The following is a 16,164-nucleotide window of genomic DNA, read 5'->3' as shown; positions in this document are numbered from 1 at the left end:
GACAGAAAATCAAAGATAAGTAAATTATTTTCAGCTGTACCAAAGTTTAAGAACTTCAATTTGAGACAGCTTTATCAGTTGACTTTTCTTTGAGAGGGTTTTAAATAAGTTCAGTTGTGAAGACCATTACAAAGGTGGAAGAACTTTCTTATAGTAATAACTGTCTGATAGTAGAATGGTCTGCTGGGGGATGTAGTTCCTGAAAATATTGAAACTGAAGTTAGACGTTTGTCTGCCAGGGAAGTGATGGAAATAGACACCCTCTGTAATGGGTCGAAGGTTCAACCAGAGTGCTTTCATAAAGCACTGGGAAAAGGAGGACTGTGCAGAGGTGGAAAGATATTAAATATGGCCAAACCACTTTACTTTCTTTTTTTTTTGGCTGCACCGCATGATTTGCAGAATCTTAGTTCCTGGACCAGGGATTGAATCCATGCCCTCGGCAGTGAAAGCACCGGGCCCTTGGACTGCCAGGGAATTCCTTACTTTTTTTTTTTTTTTTAATATTTATTTATTTATTTATTTATTTATGGCTGCATCAGGCCTTAGTTGCAGCATGTGGGATCTTTTTTTTTTTCTTTTTTAATATTTATTTATTTTTGGCTGCAGTGGGTCTTCCTTGCTGTGTGCGGGCTTTCTCTGTTTGCGGTGAGCGGGGGCTACTCTTCGTTGCGGTGCACTGGCTTCTCATTGTGGTGGCTTCTCTTGTTGTGGAGCTCGGGCTCTAGGCGCGTGGGCTTCAGTAGTTGTGGCTCGCAGGCTCTAGAGTGCAGGCTCAGTAGTTGTGGCACACGGGCTTAATTGCTCCATGGCATGTGGGATCCTCCTGGACCAGGGCTCAAACCCGTGTCTTCTGCATTGGCAGGCGGATTCTTAACCACTGTGCCACCAGGGAATCCCGACACGCAGGATTTTTCATTGTGGCATGCGGGCTTCTCTCTAGTTGTAGCCCACGGGCTCCAGAGTGTGTGGGCTCTGTAGTTGAGGCATGCAGGCTCTGTAGTTGTGGATCGCAGGCTCAGTAGTTGTGGCACATGGGCTTAGTTGCTCCTCAGCACCTGGCATCTTAGTTCCCCGACCAGGAATCGAACCCGCATCCCCTGCATTGGAAGGTGGATCCTTAACCACTGCACCACCAGGGAAGTCCCCGTACTTTCTTTTTTAATACCAATGATATTGTGTCTCTTTAGGAAGTTGAGTTCAGTAAACTCCATGTGCACTTGAAACTCCTTCAGTGATTCAGAGATCAAGGGCAAAGATTATTTACGGACTTGGTAATTATTAAACAACCACAATATTTCCCTGAGTGTGATTAAGAAAAGCCTATGTATGTTTCTGATTATAAAAAGAATGCATTATTGTAGAAAGTTTATTTGATTATTGTAGAAAGTTTGTCGACTCTAGGGAAATAGGAAATCTTTGATAATTGTATCACTCTGACATACTCCTGTTAACATTTTGAGATGTTTCCTTTTACTCTCTTTAAAAAACTAAAGAAACAAACAAAAAAACAAAATGAAAAGAAAAAGACTCGTTCTCACCCCTCTACCTTCTAGTCCTGTTCTCCAGAGACCGCCATTTAAAATTATTTTGATGGTTACCTCCATATCTGCAAATAATGTGTTTATACCTGTATTTCTTGATCCATCAACTTCAAAAAATATCTATTTCTGTCCTCTATGAAAGACGAAGAATTTAGCTCATTGACCCAACTCCCTAGCTTCCTTTTTCTCTCTTCCTCTTTCTCTCAGTCTTTTAATTTTGTGTGAGTATGTTCTGTTCTTCTGTAGGTTACCTTTATACCTAAAAATAATCTGCCATCAATTTAATTTAATTTTATTTATTTGGCCGTACCACACAGCTTGCAGTACCTTAGTTTCCCAACCAGGGATTGAGACCAGGGTTTGTACCTGAGGCCACGACAGTGAAAGCCCTGAATTCTAACCACTGGATCGTCAGAGAACTCCCCTCCCCCTCCTTTTTTTTTTTTTTTTTTGCCATCAATTTTAGGCTCTAGTTCTTCCTTTCTTCTTCCTTAATTCATATATAACATTGTATAAGTTGAAGGTGTACAGTGTGTTGATTAGATATGTTTATATATTGCAATATGATTGCCACCATACTGTTAGCTAACACTTCTATCATGTCACATAATTATCTTTTTTTTGTGTGTGTGAGAACATTTAAGATCTAGTCTCTTAGCAACTTTGAAGTATGTGATACAGTATTTTGACTATAATCACAAGTGCATGACAAACTTGCAGTTAGAAGATAAATAAGTTCTGGAGATCAAATGAGATTTTTTTTTTTTCAGTTTATAGTCTTTTTTAAAACTGAGGCATAATTGACATATAACATTATATTAGTTTCAGCTGTACAGCATAAGAATTTGAAATGATCACTACAATAAGTCTAGTTAACATCCATCACCATACATAGTTACATAATTTTTTTCTTGTAATGAGAACTTTCGATATCTACTTTCTTTTTTTTTTATAAATTTATTTATTTTATTTATTTTTATTTTTGGCTACATTGGGTCTTCGTTGCTGCAGGCAGGCTTTCTCTAGTTGCGGCGAGTGGGGGCTGCTCTTTGTTGCGGTGTGCGGGCTTCTCATTGTGGTGGCTTCTCTTGTTGCAGAGCACAGGCTCTAGGCATGCAGGCTTCAGTAGTTGTGGTGCGTGGGCTTAGTTGCTCCGCGGCATGTGGGATATTCGCGGACCAGGGCTCAAACCCGTGTCCCCTGTATTGGCAAGTGGATTCTTAACCTTGTGCCACCAGGGAAGCCCTCCATATCTACTTTCTTAACAGTACTGTATTGTATATTTGAAAGTTCTAAACTATAGTCACCATGCTGTACATTATATCCTCATCTCGATGCCCCTTTGTGTAAAACAAGAGATTTAGTGCCCCCAATAAAATTTTCAGAAAGAGCAATAGTAAATAAAGTCTTTAGGTTCTTGCTTTCTGAAAATGTTGATCTGACTATGGAATGCTAGGTTCAAAAAAAATTTTTTTTTAAGCTTGAAGATGTTGCTATGTTGTTTCCCCAAATCCTGTGCTACCAAGTTAGAATTCTTCTCATTCCTTGTTATCCTCTCTAGAAGCTTTATCCTCTTTATTCTTGATGTCCTGAAATTTCATAAGAGTGTCTACAGGGGTCTTTTTTCATTCAGTGGGTTCTATACTTTTAACCTAAAGACCCATGTCTTTCTTATCTCTGAGAAATTTTTATATTATTCTTTTCTTTCCTTTCCTCTAATTTTAAAATTCCATATCTCTAGAACTTCTTGTTAGATAGATGTTAGACTCGCTGAATTGATCCTCCTTCTCAACTTTTTAGAATTTCTTTTTCTCTTTTCCCCTCTGTTCTGAGAGATTTTCCTAATTTTTTTCTTTTAATCATCCTAAAGAGCCTTTATTTTAGCAATAATGGGATTGATTCCTAAGAATTCTTTGCTAAATAATAGCACTTATCCTATTAGTTAAAGGTGCTTTCTTCGCTGGTTTTCATTATAAAGGGCCCAATATCTCTGCCTGAGCCATTCTGGATGAGTGAGGCTTATGGAATGAGTAGGCATAGATGGATGGGAGCAGGGAGGGGTGAGGGTAGGGGAGCTGGTACTAAAGATCTTCATCTTGACGGATAAGGTACTAGTGGACCTCCTCAGTGGAAGTAATAATTCTCCCTCCTGATGGGTGGGCGGGTAGTCCTTTAGAACAACAAGATGTGTATCATGTCTTATGAGCTCATAGTACAAATATCTGACAGACTTGGAGTCATCTTAGGGTCACAGAGTTGCAGTCATTAACTTCAAAGTTGATATGGGGAGAAGGCTGGGAGTAATGACCAAGGAAAGGGAATAGTGCCATACCAATTGGGTTGGAGGAATTCCCCCTTTAAATCTATTTTATTAGTTATCTATTGCTATGTAACAAATTACTCCAAAACTTAGCGGCTTAGAAATAAATTTTTTTTTTTTTTTAAATCTCAGTTTCCATGGGTCAGAGATTTGGAAGCAGCTTACCTGACTTCAGGGTCTGTCATGAGGTTGCTGTTATTAATATGCAGGCTCTGCCTAAGGTCACCTGAAGGCTTGATTGGGGCTAGAAGATCTGCTTCTAAATTGACACACCCACATGGCTTTTGGCAGGAGGTCTCAGTTCCTTACCAAGTGGACCTCTCCATAGAGCTACTTGAGTGTCCTCACGATGAGGCTGGAAGTTTCCCTTGCTGTGAGTCATCTGAGAGGGAGAACAAAGAGGAAGCCATATTGTTTTCTCTGACCTAATCTTGGAAGTCTCACACTGTCTCTTCTGCCATATTCTATTTATTACAAGTGAGTCAGAGTTCAGCCCATACTCAAGGGAAGGGGAACTAAGCTATCTTTTGAAGGGAGGAGTATTGGAGAATTTGTGGACGTATTTTAAAACCGTGACAATCAACATCCCTTAACAACACTTAGCATACTTTGAACTTTATTCCATTACTTGAATTATATATATCCATTGATTCCATAATTGAGTGTGTTATCTGAATCATTGCCTACCATTTTTATTGAAGTATAGTTGATGTACAATGTTATATAAGTTACAGATGTACAATATAGTGATTCACAATTTTAAAGGTAATACTTCATTTATAGTTATTATAAAATATTAGCTATATTCCCCGTGTTGTACAATATATCCTTGTAGCTTATTTTATGCTTAATAGTTTGTACCTCTTAATCCCCTACCCTTATATTGCCCCTCCCCTCTTCCCTTTCCCCACTGGTAACCAACTAGTCTGTTCTCTGTGAGTCTGCTGCTTTTTTGATAACAAAAAGAATATAATATAAATATAAATTCTCTAGTTTGTTACATTTTTTAGATTCCACATATAAGTGATATCATACAGTATATGTCCTTCTCTGACTTATTTCACTAAGCATAATGCCCTCCAGGTCTATCCATGTTGCTGCAAATGGCAAAATTTCATTCTTTATTATGGCTGAGGAGTATTCCATTGCGCGTATGTGTGTGTGTGTGTGTGTGTATCCCATCATCTTTATCCATTCATCTGTTGATGGACACTTAGGTTGCTTCCATATCTTGCACTACCTACCATTTTTACCATCCATTACTGGGAACCATTCTATTCTAAATGATACCTTCCTAACAGTGTTTTTTTTGCCTTCTCAGGTGCTTGTTGGGTTTCTTCTTATTCTGGCAGCCATAGATCTGGCCCTTGCACTCACAGAAGACACTGGACAAGCCACAGTCCCTGCCATTAGATATACCAATCCAAGCCTCTACCTGGGCACATGGGTAAGGCCCATCATCACTTCTATCCTCTTTATCTTCTCTCTACTCATAGCCATCCAGCTGAAATTTGCTCTTGTGGAATGAAATAAAGTCCAATTTCATCTATCTTTTTCAAGGGACCTATGATGAAGCAAAGCTTGGTTGTAATAGGGTGAAACCAATTTTAGCTTTTCATTTGCTTTTAAACACTACTTTATTATGCCTTCTTCCTAGGGTAAGTATTAGCTTTAATGATTAACATGTGTACCTTATGCCCTCATATCTTGCCATCTAAGGATCACAGATGAAATCCAAGTTTCTTGATGTAAAAGAATTTTCTACATGCTGTAAACATTATTTTTAAATTGATTGGTGACTCTAATCAATGGATCACTGAGTCTAGACTTGTTTGTGTAAATTTGATGACAGAAACTTATGTCTCTCCTACAGGCAGGGTTTTTTGTGGGGGGAGGGAGAGCTGTACAGTGTTTAAAAAAGCAATTGAATCCGTTACCATTATTTTATTGTATTTATTTATTTTTTATTTTTGGCTGCGTCAAGCGGCTTGTGGGATCCTAGTTCCCCAACCAGGGATCGAACCCAGGCCCCCAGCAGTGAAAGTGCCAAGTCCTAACCACTGGACCGCCAGGGAATTCCTGTTACCATCATTTTGAAAGAGGAAGATACAACATAATTATTTTGATTCCTAAACTTTCTTGAAAAATCAGAATGCCTGGCAACTTTGGGCCGACATTCCCACAGGGCAGCGGTCAGCTAGGACTGAGTAGCAGTTGGTTGCATTAGACCAGGTATGTGCTCAGTACCGTCCTCCACCCTCACTTCACTCAGTAACATGCTCTGCTTGGCCCCTGTAAGGATGTCGTTTTGTCACCATTGTTATAAAACAGAGAAGAGTCTAGGCAGCGGTGCGCTGGAGCCAGCTCACAGAGCTGACTGTGCCTCTCTTCCCAGCCCTGCGTTTGGTGACATCATGTCGGAGATTGAAATCCACCACGGTGGGAGTATTTATACCATGGAAATTCACACATGCCACAAATCATGGCTTTGTTTTCAGAATGCCAGTTTACTAGCACAGCACTGGGTCTGGGAAAACAACATTTAATTATAACTAAGTGAATAATGCGAGGCAAAGTTTTTTGCTGTTGCTAATTGCTTAGTCTAATATTATTAGAAAATATTGTGATACAGACACCTTGCACCTATTCAGCAGAATCTGCCTCCCCAACCTGATTACTGTAGTGCCTGAAATTATTTTCTTGGGCCTTAGAAAGATTTTTCTGGCTCCCAAAGTTATTCTGTGTAGATGCAGGTGGTGACCTTTTGCGTTCTCGTCTGACTCCCTGCCCAAGTGTGGTGAATAGAGATGGGAGAGGGAAGGGAGTTCCAGAGAGAGCACTGGGGTCCTGAAAGAAAAAGTCGGATGGTATCAGGGAGGAAATGTACTATTTGGCATCAGATTAGTTACAACAGTCTCCCCCTTCAGCCCCCGTGTCTTCCCCTGTTCTCTGACATCCTTCTTGCCTCTTGCCCTTGGTGTTAGTGACAATATTTTTCAAAACATGATGTGAATTTTTCTCTAGATCCTGGTTTTGCTGATCCAGCACAGCAGGCGATGGTGTATACAGAAGGACTCCTGGTTCCTGTCCCTATTCTGGATTCTCTCAATACTCTGTGGCACTTTCCAGTTTCAGACTCTGATCCGGACACTCTTAAGGGTAAGGAGGCAAGAGATGGTGATATGAGGAGGTACCGCTGGGCAACTTCTAAGTTGGAGTAAATGACATAAGGTAAATTGAGTTGCAGGGTAGGATTGTATTTAGGGGATTTGATAACAGACTTTAATCACAAGCATTGATACATAGGGGCTGTTTAGACTTAATTCAGATAAAAGGCTCATTTTCTTTGTCCCCTCCCCCCGCATAGGGCAGCAATTCTAATCTGGCCTACTCCTGCGTGTTCTTCGTCTGCTATGCATTCCAGATCCTGGTCCTGATCCTTTCAGCGTTTTCAGAAAAAAACGACTCATCAAAAGTGAGACTCTAAATATGACCACTTCATATATTATTTAATTGGATGGTATCTTGACAGATGTAACTTTGAGATGTCGAGGTCTCATGGAGGTCCCACAAGCCCAGAATATAGTAGTATAGTCCATTTTGCGATGTAAGGAAACAAAGTGACTAGAATTTGGAAACACTGACTTTTATATTGACCCACCAAGCTTCAGCATAGACAGTTAATTCATACATCTGTGCCAAAAAGTCTGCTTATCATTCTACTGGTGACCTTAGGGTCTCCAAACAAACACGTTGACCAGCCTACTTCAGTGTCATATCTAGTTTCTAGCACAACATCATATTTAGAAAACTCAGCTTCTGATTTTCGAGTTCCATGGAATTCCTGTTTCTCATTGATTTACTGTCTGATTTTTTGTGTGTCTTGCAGCATCCTTCAACCACAGCTTCATTTCTGAGTAGCATCACGTTTAGTTGGTATGACAGGTAGGAAATACCTGGAGTGTGGCTTGTCTATATCCCTCCCTCCTCACTCTCCTGAAAGTGATGGAAATCTTAATTTTAAAAGTGCCTGCCATGGCTTCCATTTCTCCTCTACTTAGAGTCAGAGACTGTTAAAACATAGAGATCAGTTTACTGCAGTCCCTTCACTGGGCAGATGGGGAAGCTGAGGAGAGGAAGGAGGGGGATTTGCTCTTGGTAGCCTGAGGAGTTCCATGCAAAAAAAAGGATAGAAGGAAAAGGAGGCAGTAGGACAGGAAAAGGGAAATTTGGGGGCAAGGAGTGTGGCACAGACTTGGGTAAGGGATGAAATAGCTGTTCTGGGCTCCCAGAGGATCTGGAGCAGCCATCCTTGGCCTTTGTAGTTCCATGGACCCCTTTGGCAGCCTGGTAACACCCATGAATCCCTTCTCAGATGATGTTTTAAATGTGTACAATAAAACACACGGGATTATAAAGGGAAACAAATATACTGAAATGTAGTTACCAAATTTGTGATATAGTAATACATGTGCTTCTTTATTAATGCATTAAATATCAAGACCTAATGCTGGCTGGGTTTAATAGTTTCAAAGCAGTGTTGAGTGTTAAATGAGCCATGAAAACATCTGTGACTTTTGTTACCTGGTAACAAAGGCACAAATACTCTGTTTTAGAACTGTGGTGGGTTGACTACATTCATATTAGAAGGAAAGGCTAAATTTCAGTTAGAAGCTAATAAAGATGTAATTTATTTTCCATCCATGTTCTCAAATCCCAGGTTGAGGAGCCCTGATCTAGAGAGAGAGAGTATTAGCGGCAGCCTCCAGGTCTGCTCAGTTCCTTAAGGGCATCGTGGAGGCTCCTCAAGGAGATGCCAGGGCAGCAGAGAGGCAGCCAGTGTTTGAGAAGGAAGGAACAGGATCGGGGGAGGTGACGTGCTTTTGGCTATCAATTCGGTAGGACTCCTTCCCCTTCTCTTGTGTTCTCCCACCTTCCATCACCCCCACCCACTCCCTTTTCTGCTCTCCCCACTCAAGTTCCAAGAGCTAGGAGCTGGGGTAGTAGAGTGAGGGAGAAGCCCCATTCTTCCATCCCTGCATCCTGGGACTGGATGGTTTTGACAGGCAGCGAGGAGACAGCCTCTGGCCCCACCTGCAGGGCCTCAGCCTGTGGGTCACTCTTGTTCCAGCGTTGTTTTGAAAGGCTTCAAGAAACCTCTGACGCTCGAAGATGTCTGGGATATTGACGAAGAGACTAAAACAAAGACACTAGTCAGCAGGTTTGAAAAGTACATGGCAGGAGAGCTGCAGAAGGCCAGGCAGGCATTCCAGAAACGGCAGCAGAAGAACACCCAGCGGAACCCTGGAGCCAGGCTGCATGGTTTGGACAAGAACCAGAGTCAAAGCCAAGATGTCCTTGTCCTGGTAACTTTCCCCTGAGTGTCTGTTTGAATGTGCTGTATGTCTTAGGCAAGAGGACACCAGTGTCCTGGTGACTCTGTCCTTACATTTTGACAGCACTTTATACTTTACAGTGCATTTTATATTAGTAGTAATATTCACAATACTAATAGTACCTTAGTGATGGATACATGGGAGTATAATATAGTACTGATCTCTCTCCTTTGGGGTATATTTGAAATTTTCCACAATAAAATGTTTTTTAAAATAGAAAAATAAAAGAATACCTTAGCATTACTAGAATCTGCACGTCAGTGGGATTTAGCATTAGCAGCTAATTTATTTTTTTATTCACTTGAAAATATTTATTGAGTACCACTGTGTGTCAGAGACCATTCTGGGCACAGGTTTAAGGATCAGCCTGAAAGAATCCTCACCTTTAGCGAACTGGAAAATAAATAATAAACCGATACATACATTACTCTTTCAGAGTAGTAAGTGCTATTAAGAAAACATGTTAATGTATCTGGGGTGAAGTGCTTCCTTAGACAGAGTTAACAGGAGAGGCTTCTCAGAGGAGATGACATTTGGGCCAAGATCCAAGCGATGAAAAGAGCCCATCAGAAGGAAGCGTATTCCACTCAGAGGGGGCAGGAGGGGGAAGCTGAGAGGGGAACACGGTTGGCTTGTTTGGAGAAGAGAGAGAGGATGCGGGAGTATGGAGAGAGAGAGGCTGAACGAGTGAGGGGTGAGGTGAGCTCGGGAAAAGGGGCAGGGATTAAGTGGTGTAGACCCTCATGGGCCATGGTGAGGAGTCTGGATTTTATTTTAAGTCTGATGGAAAGCCGGTGGAAAGTTTTGAGCAGAGGAGTAATGCAATCAGATTTACATTTTTGAAAGCCCACTGAAGCAGCTGCCAGGAGAACGGATGGTTGGGAGGCAAAAGTGGAAGCTGGGAAGCAGGTTGAGGCAGTTGTTGAGGCAAGAGACCGATCAGATGGGACCTCAGTGAGAGAAATTACAAGAGGATGTCACTGAGGCTGAGAAGCTGGAATTGGGGGCCTAGTGGGACTCCTGAGACAGGAAAAGGAAGAGGCGGGTGAGTGGGTGGTGATATCCCATGTAGTAGATTCCCGGGGTTGCTGAAACAAAGCACCATGAACCACGTGGCTTAAAACAACAGAAATATATTGTCTCACAGCTCAGGAGGCCAGAAGTCTGAAATCAAAGCATCGGCAGGGCCATGCTCCCTCTAAAACCTGTAGGGAAGAAACCTTCCTTGCCTCTTCCACCTTCTGGGTTTTACCAGCAGTCCTTGGTGTTCCTTGGCTTGTGGATGTTTTCACTCCACTCTCTGCCTCTGTCATCATGTGGCCTCTTCCCCCATGTCTGTGTCTCTTCTTACAAGGACACCAGTCCATGACACACTCTAATGACCTCATCTTAACTTGATTACATCTGCAAAGGCCCTATTTCCAAACAAGGGCACGTTCTAAGGCACTGGGGGTTAGGACTTCAACATAACTTTTGGGGGGATTCTATTCAACCCATAACATCCCACAGTAACCATGAGCAAGAAGGGAATGAAAAGGCTTTTAAGCATCTGAAATATATATAGATATAGATATAGATGTATATAATCATGCCCATGCCCTTCCTTCCCACGATGCCCCACAGTCCCCCAGTCAGAGGCTGTTCTTTGTTTTTACATGGTATTCTCACCAGGTTTGTTGCCTGTTTTCCTAATCCAAAATAGATCCGAAGTATCAGTTAGGAGGGGGAGAGGGGAACAGTGATAGCAGCTAAAAGGGTGAATGGGACCAGGCAGTGGAGAGAAGACCGAAACCTGTACAAAGAAGGCAGCAGGGCTCAGGGGCTAACACTCGGGAACTGTTCAGTAAAGACAAAGTCTTACACCACGCAGCTCTGCAAGCACTGATGTTGTTTGGTTTTGTACCCAGGAAGAAACTAAGAAGAATAAAAAGAAGTCTGAGACCACAAAAGACTTTCCCAAGTCCTGGTTGGTGAAAGCCCTCTTCAAAACTTTCTACGTCATCCTCCTGAAATCGTTCCTGCTGAAGCTGGTGTACGACGTCCTCATGTTTCTGAATCCTCAGCTGCTGAAGTGAGTGACCAGGCCCTGGGTTGTCCTTTCAGGGCCTCCTCTGCCACTCTGCTTTTTGCCCCTTGTATATGCAGGCAGGAGCCTATTACTAAGTTTCCATTTTTTTTAATGCTCATAATTTTCTTCAACCTTACAGCATTGTGGTCATGAAAAGCACAAGGCATCTTTCAAGATCTAAAATGATCTGAAAAATCATTTAGATCCTTTAGCCTCCCTCTTTTCCACGTCCTTCTCCTCATAGGAAGCCAGATGCATCTTAGGGGTGCTTTCTTCTTAAACAGAACTGCTGTGAGCTGAGTCATGTCCAAAAGGTGGGCCTCATACCCCAGGAGAGGCTTGTACATAGTCTTTGTAACCTCATTGCTCCACAGTCAGGCATTCAGTGGGAGGTTCGGGTTAGTCATGACAGGACTTCAGTCTTCCAGGATCTATGGAATGAACTATCCTCCAGGGGAAACCCTTCTAGCTCACACTGGATACATGTCCTAATTCCTTTCCAGGAATAAATCAACTTGCTACATAACAGCCTCTTTTACCAGAGGGTAGGGAAAGAGAGCGTCAAAGAAAGCATTGCAGTGGCAGCTTTGTAGAGCACACGTTATCCCGTCTCACGGTCATGGGTCGTCAACCCTTAGCCCTTGTTGCTCATCTCCAAAAAAGGCAAGAGTGCTGGCATGGCTGTGGAGCTCAGTCTTCCAAGAGCATTGAATAATTCTGGTCACTTTTGTTACCTACAGGGTGGGATAGCATAGCTGGCTGTGCACAAGGAGGGTGAAGAGCCCTCAGAGGCTTGATGGGCACCACTTACTTGGTTTTGCTCTGGCAGATTGCTGATCTCCTTTGCAAATGACCGTGATATATATCTGTGGACTGGGTATCTCTATTCAATCCTCTTCTTCGCCGTGGCCCTCATCCAGTCTGTCTGCCTTCAGTATTACTTTAAACTGTGCTTTATGCTGGGCATGAAAGTACGGACCACCATCATGGCTTCTGTATATAAGAAGGTAAGTGGAATATGCCAGGCATCACCAAAGAAAATCCCCTTTGTAAACGTGAGCATTTCTTCCAAGATTGAGGAAAATTTGATGGAAATGATAACTGACCTCAACACTGGATTTTGGCTAAACGTACAGCCTTCTTTAGGTATTTCTTTGGAGATTAAAATGAAAAGTGTGTATACAGGCATAGAGCGTCTGTGTGTGTGGCGTGAGGTGCACTCCAGGGAAAAGCCGGCAAGCTGTTCTCTGCCCGGGATCTGCCTTTCAGCTTTGAAGGCTTGCGTACCATCCCTCTCTTCCTTCCTCTCTCCACAAGGTGACAACACCTTGGGACAGAATGTAAAGTCAGAAAAGAAGCTGGCCAAGGGCAGACTCTTAAAATCACCAACATTTAAACCAAATACTACATGAAACTTGGCTCATAAGACCTGGTGTGTCCATCTCAAATCACAATTTTGCCATAGACTAGAACGCTCTGTGAACCACGACTCCATCTCCCCGGACTGACTTTTGCCTAGCGACTTCTTTTTCTCAGTCTTGAGTAACGACCAACCCTTCCTCTGCCTGATTCCTTTTGTGGATTTGTAAATACCTTCACACTGGTTACTAAGTTCTGCAGACTTGGGAGCTATTCCATTTCCTTAAGATGATTTTGTCCATCTTCCCTCTGACACGTTGCTTTTAATGTTTAACTTTCTCAGAGCAACTTTATTTCCCTCTGTCCTAGACACCAAGGTGAATTCTCATTTTTTTTCCCTTAAGAAATGAAAGTAGAGTCAAGTATATCTCAATTTAAAAAATAAATAAAAAGAAATGAAAATAGTGACTACAAGCCTAAGGAGAAAATTCATACATTAGGAGATGATACTTTTTATAGGTCAGAACGTCAGTCGGTTGCCTTTTCTTCCTCTTTTTCATCCACCACTGGAGTGTTCCATCATAGTGATTTCTCTGTTACACTTCCTGATTTTATCCTTTGCTTTCCTGTCTTAAAACTCCAGTGTGTCTTTTGTCTTTCCTGAGTAGATGTTGACTCATCGAGAGACCCAGAGAGGTGATCCAAATGTCTTTAGATCAGAAGTCTGGTCAAGTTCTTTGAACTCCCAGATACCCTCACACTGGAATTTGTCTTCTCCAAAATTAAAATTTAAATCCCCTTATTCCTTCTGGAGATACTGTATTTCTGCTGGTTTGCAGGATATGAGGTCACTAACCAGGCTGTCTCAGACATTTCTATGAACGTACACTTTTACAGTTGTGATGATTCATTTCCACTACTTTGATTCTTAATATTGATATATTCCAGGTTTTGCAACTGTTACAATCCATAAGGAATGTGTAAAATAGAGCCCTTAATGAGACCTTCATTCAAATAAATATTGCTACTAAAATAGAATTTTTTTTAAAGATTTTGTTTGATGTGGGCCAATTTTAAAGTCTTTATTGAATTTGTTACAATATTGCTTCTGTTTTATGGGTTTTTTTTTTTTGGCCCCAAGGCATGTGGGATCTTAGCTCCCTGACCAGGGATCAAACCCGCACCCCGGGCACTGGAAGGTGAAGTCTTAGCCACTGGACCACCAGGGAAGTCCCTAAAATAGAATTTAAAATTGACTAACTTTATGTTTAGATTATGCTTCATTTATGAAATGTTATGAAACATTTTTTACATCCATTATCAATTCTTAGCCCTGGGAAGTAACTGCATTATCCCTGTTTTACAGAGAAGCAGGGCTTAGGTCATTTCAATGCCTAGAATCACATAGACAGGACCTGCCTCCAAACAAGGGCTCTTGGGACTAAATTAATGACTTTTCCACTTTACAGAGATTTATTGAAAAAAGAAAAGTATAGTGATTACCTTGAAGGGTAACTAGATGTTACATTTTGTTTTTGTTTTTCAGTACCAAAGGGGAGGCATAGCAGTGAACTGATGTCTCTAGAACCTTGGTAGCCTAACATTTTAGGAAATTTCCTTCTTTTTACTGTACAACCAAGAATTCTGATATATTCTAAAGACTTTATTGATGGATTAAGATGACAGCAGAGCTTCTAGGAGGAGGATGAAGGTGATCTCTAGGGCCAGTCATAGCCCATACACTGCCTTGTGGGAATTAGAAGAAGGCTTTCATTCCGCTGGAAAGATGTAGCCCACACCAGAGGGTGGCTTGGTGAGCGTAGTACAAGCTGGTTTCATGCACCCACCCCCCACCCCCACCCCCCAGTCCCTTGTCTGGGAGCATTTGTACAAGGCACTGCTGTAAGTGACAGACTGTGGGTCTCAGCCTTCTGATCTCTCTAACATGAGGACAAGAGGCTCATGCTGCAAGATTCAGGCATCTAGATATTGCCCTCAAATTCCTGACAATAAACGAGTCATTTTGCTTCCAGTGTGTGAACCCCGCCGCTTTCCTCACCATTCTAAGATCTCTGTCCTCCTTGGGAATGGTTGCAACCTCCTCACAGCATGGCTCCAAATAACATTGCCACATTAAAGTCTGCAAGGCAAGAATGAATACATGCTTCTTCCTTTCATCCCTCCGTTCCTTCCATCCTTCAGTATTTGATTTCCCTACTGTGTGCATGTGAAAGCGGTAGTGAATTGGACAGATGTAGCCCTTGTCCTTACAGAGTTTACTACTGGTGGAGAAACAGAAAAACAAAGTTACACAGTGCAGTGTGATGAATGTAATGACAGAGGTAAGCACGGGTCGTTAGGGGAACACACAGGAGAAATACCTAACCTAAACTTGGGAGTCAGGGAAGTCTTCTGAGACGTTCCATCTAAGTTGACACTAAGAGATAAATAGGACTTTTCTGAGCGAAAAAAGTGTGTGTGGAGGAACAGATGTTGGGGAAGGTAGGAATAGCAGGAAAGAGTGGTCAAGAATGAGAGAACGCTGTGTGTAAGGTTTAGTGGCAAGAAGATCACAGCCCCTTGGAAAAGTTGTGTCCATATGGAGCCCATCCTTCTGTCTTTCACTTCCTTCCTGAATTTCCCCTCTCACTCCCCAGTATCCTTGGCCTTGTCCAGGTGTCCCAATTCCAATCTTTGTTTTTAGGCGCTGACTCTATCCAACCAGGCCAGGAAGCAGTACACCATTGGAGAAACAGTGAACCTGATGTCTGTGGACGCCCAGAAGCTCATGGACGTGACCAGCTTCATCCACCTGCTGTGGTCAAATGTTCTACAGATTTCCTTGTCCATCTACTTCCTGTGGGCGGAGTTGGGACCCTCAGTCTTAGCAGGTGTTGGGGTGATGGTGCTCCTAATCCCAATTAATGGGGTAATCGCCACCAAGAATAGGGCTATTCAGGTAAAGAAACAGTCACTGGGGACATGTTTATGTTCTTCAAAGTCTAAAGTTTTTTACTTCCTCTATTCTGACTTGTGATTGGAGTTTGAGCAATGCAAAGCTGGTAGAAGACTTGCCACTGTCCCAGATGAACTTGGCTTTATCTTTCCTTTTTCATCTTCTGGCCACTCTTAGCGTTTATATACTCTGTCTTGATTCACGTTCCTCATTGGAAAGAGAAGAGCCGCCCAGGGACCCTGCGTATAACTCTTATACCCTGCTCCACTGGGCTGTTCTTAGAACAGTGATTATTGGTCCTGTTTCTCCATCATAGCAATGCAAACCAGCCACACAGAGCAGTCACGTGAGCCACCCAAACTTTAGGCCTAAATCCTGGCAATCAACCCTGCTACCACCAGGTAGCAGGGCTCCATGTGGACAGTCGTTAGCTCTGCCAGAAATCATATTTTGGATGGGTGAACTCAATGGTGTATGTCATTTAGTCCTTCATTTGTTTCGCATTCATTTAGTTGCAAATA

The 16,164-nt window shown here is 42.2% G+C and overlaps 1 protein-coding gene across 5 annotated transcripts in view; it reads left to right on the top strand.

Annotated features, from left to right (window-relative positions):
• ABCC2 (ATP binding cassette subfamily C member 2) overlaps positions 1-16,164 on the top strand; it is a 291,675-nt gene that overhangs the window by 6,529 nt on the left and 268,982 nt on the right. For all 5 annotated transcript variants that reach the window (XM_082425080.1, XM_082425081.1, XM_082425082.1 and 2 more), the window contains exons 3-10: positions 5,186-5,311; positions 6,889-7,023; positions 7,232-7,339; positions 7,754-7,809; positions 8,996-9,230; positions 11,168-11,331; positions 12,158-12,335; positions 15,392-15,646. In XM_082425080.1, coding sequence (XP_082281206.1) covers positions 5,186-5,311; positions 6,889-7,023; positions 7,232-7,339; positions 7,754-7,809; positions 8,996-9,230; positions 11,168-11,331; positions 12,158-12,335; positions 15,392-15,646 — 1,257 coding nt within the window. The remainder of the gene's footprint in view (positions 1-5,185; positions 5,312-6,888; positions 7,024-7,231; positions 7,340-7,753; positions 7,810-8,995; positions 9,231-11,167; positions 11,332-12,157; positions 12,336-15,391; positions 15,647-16,164) is intronic.

This window comes from Balaenoptera physalus (assembly GCF_965194825.1).
Source record: "Balaenoptera physalus genome assembly, chromosome: 14".
NCBI classification, from domain to species: domain Eukaryota; kingdom Metazoa; phylum Chordata; class Mammalia; order Artiodactyla; family Balaenopteridae; genus Balaenoptera; species Balaenoptera physalus.
This window is presented reverse-complemented; position numbering and strand designations above follow the sequence as displayed.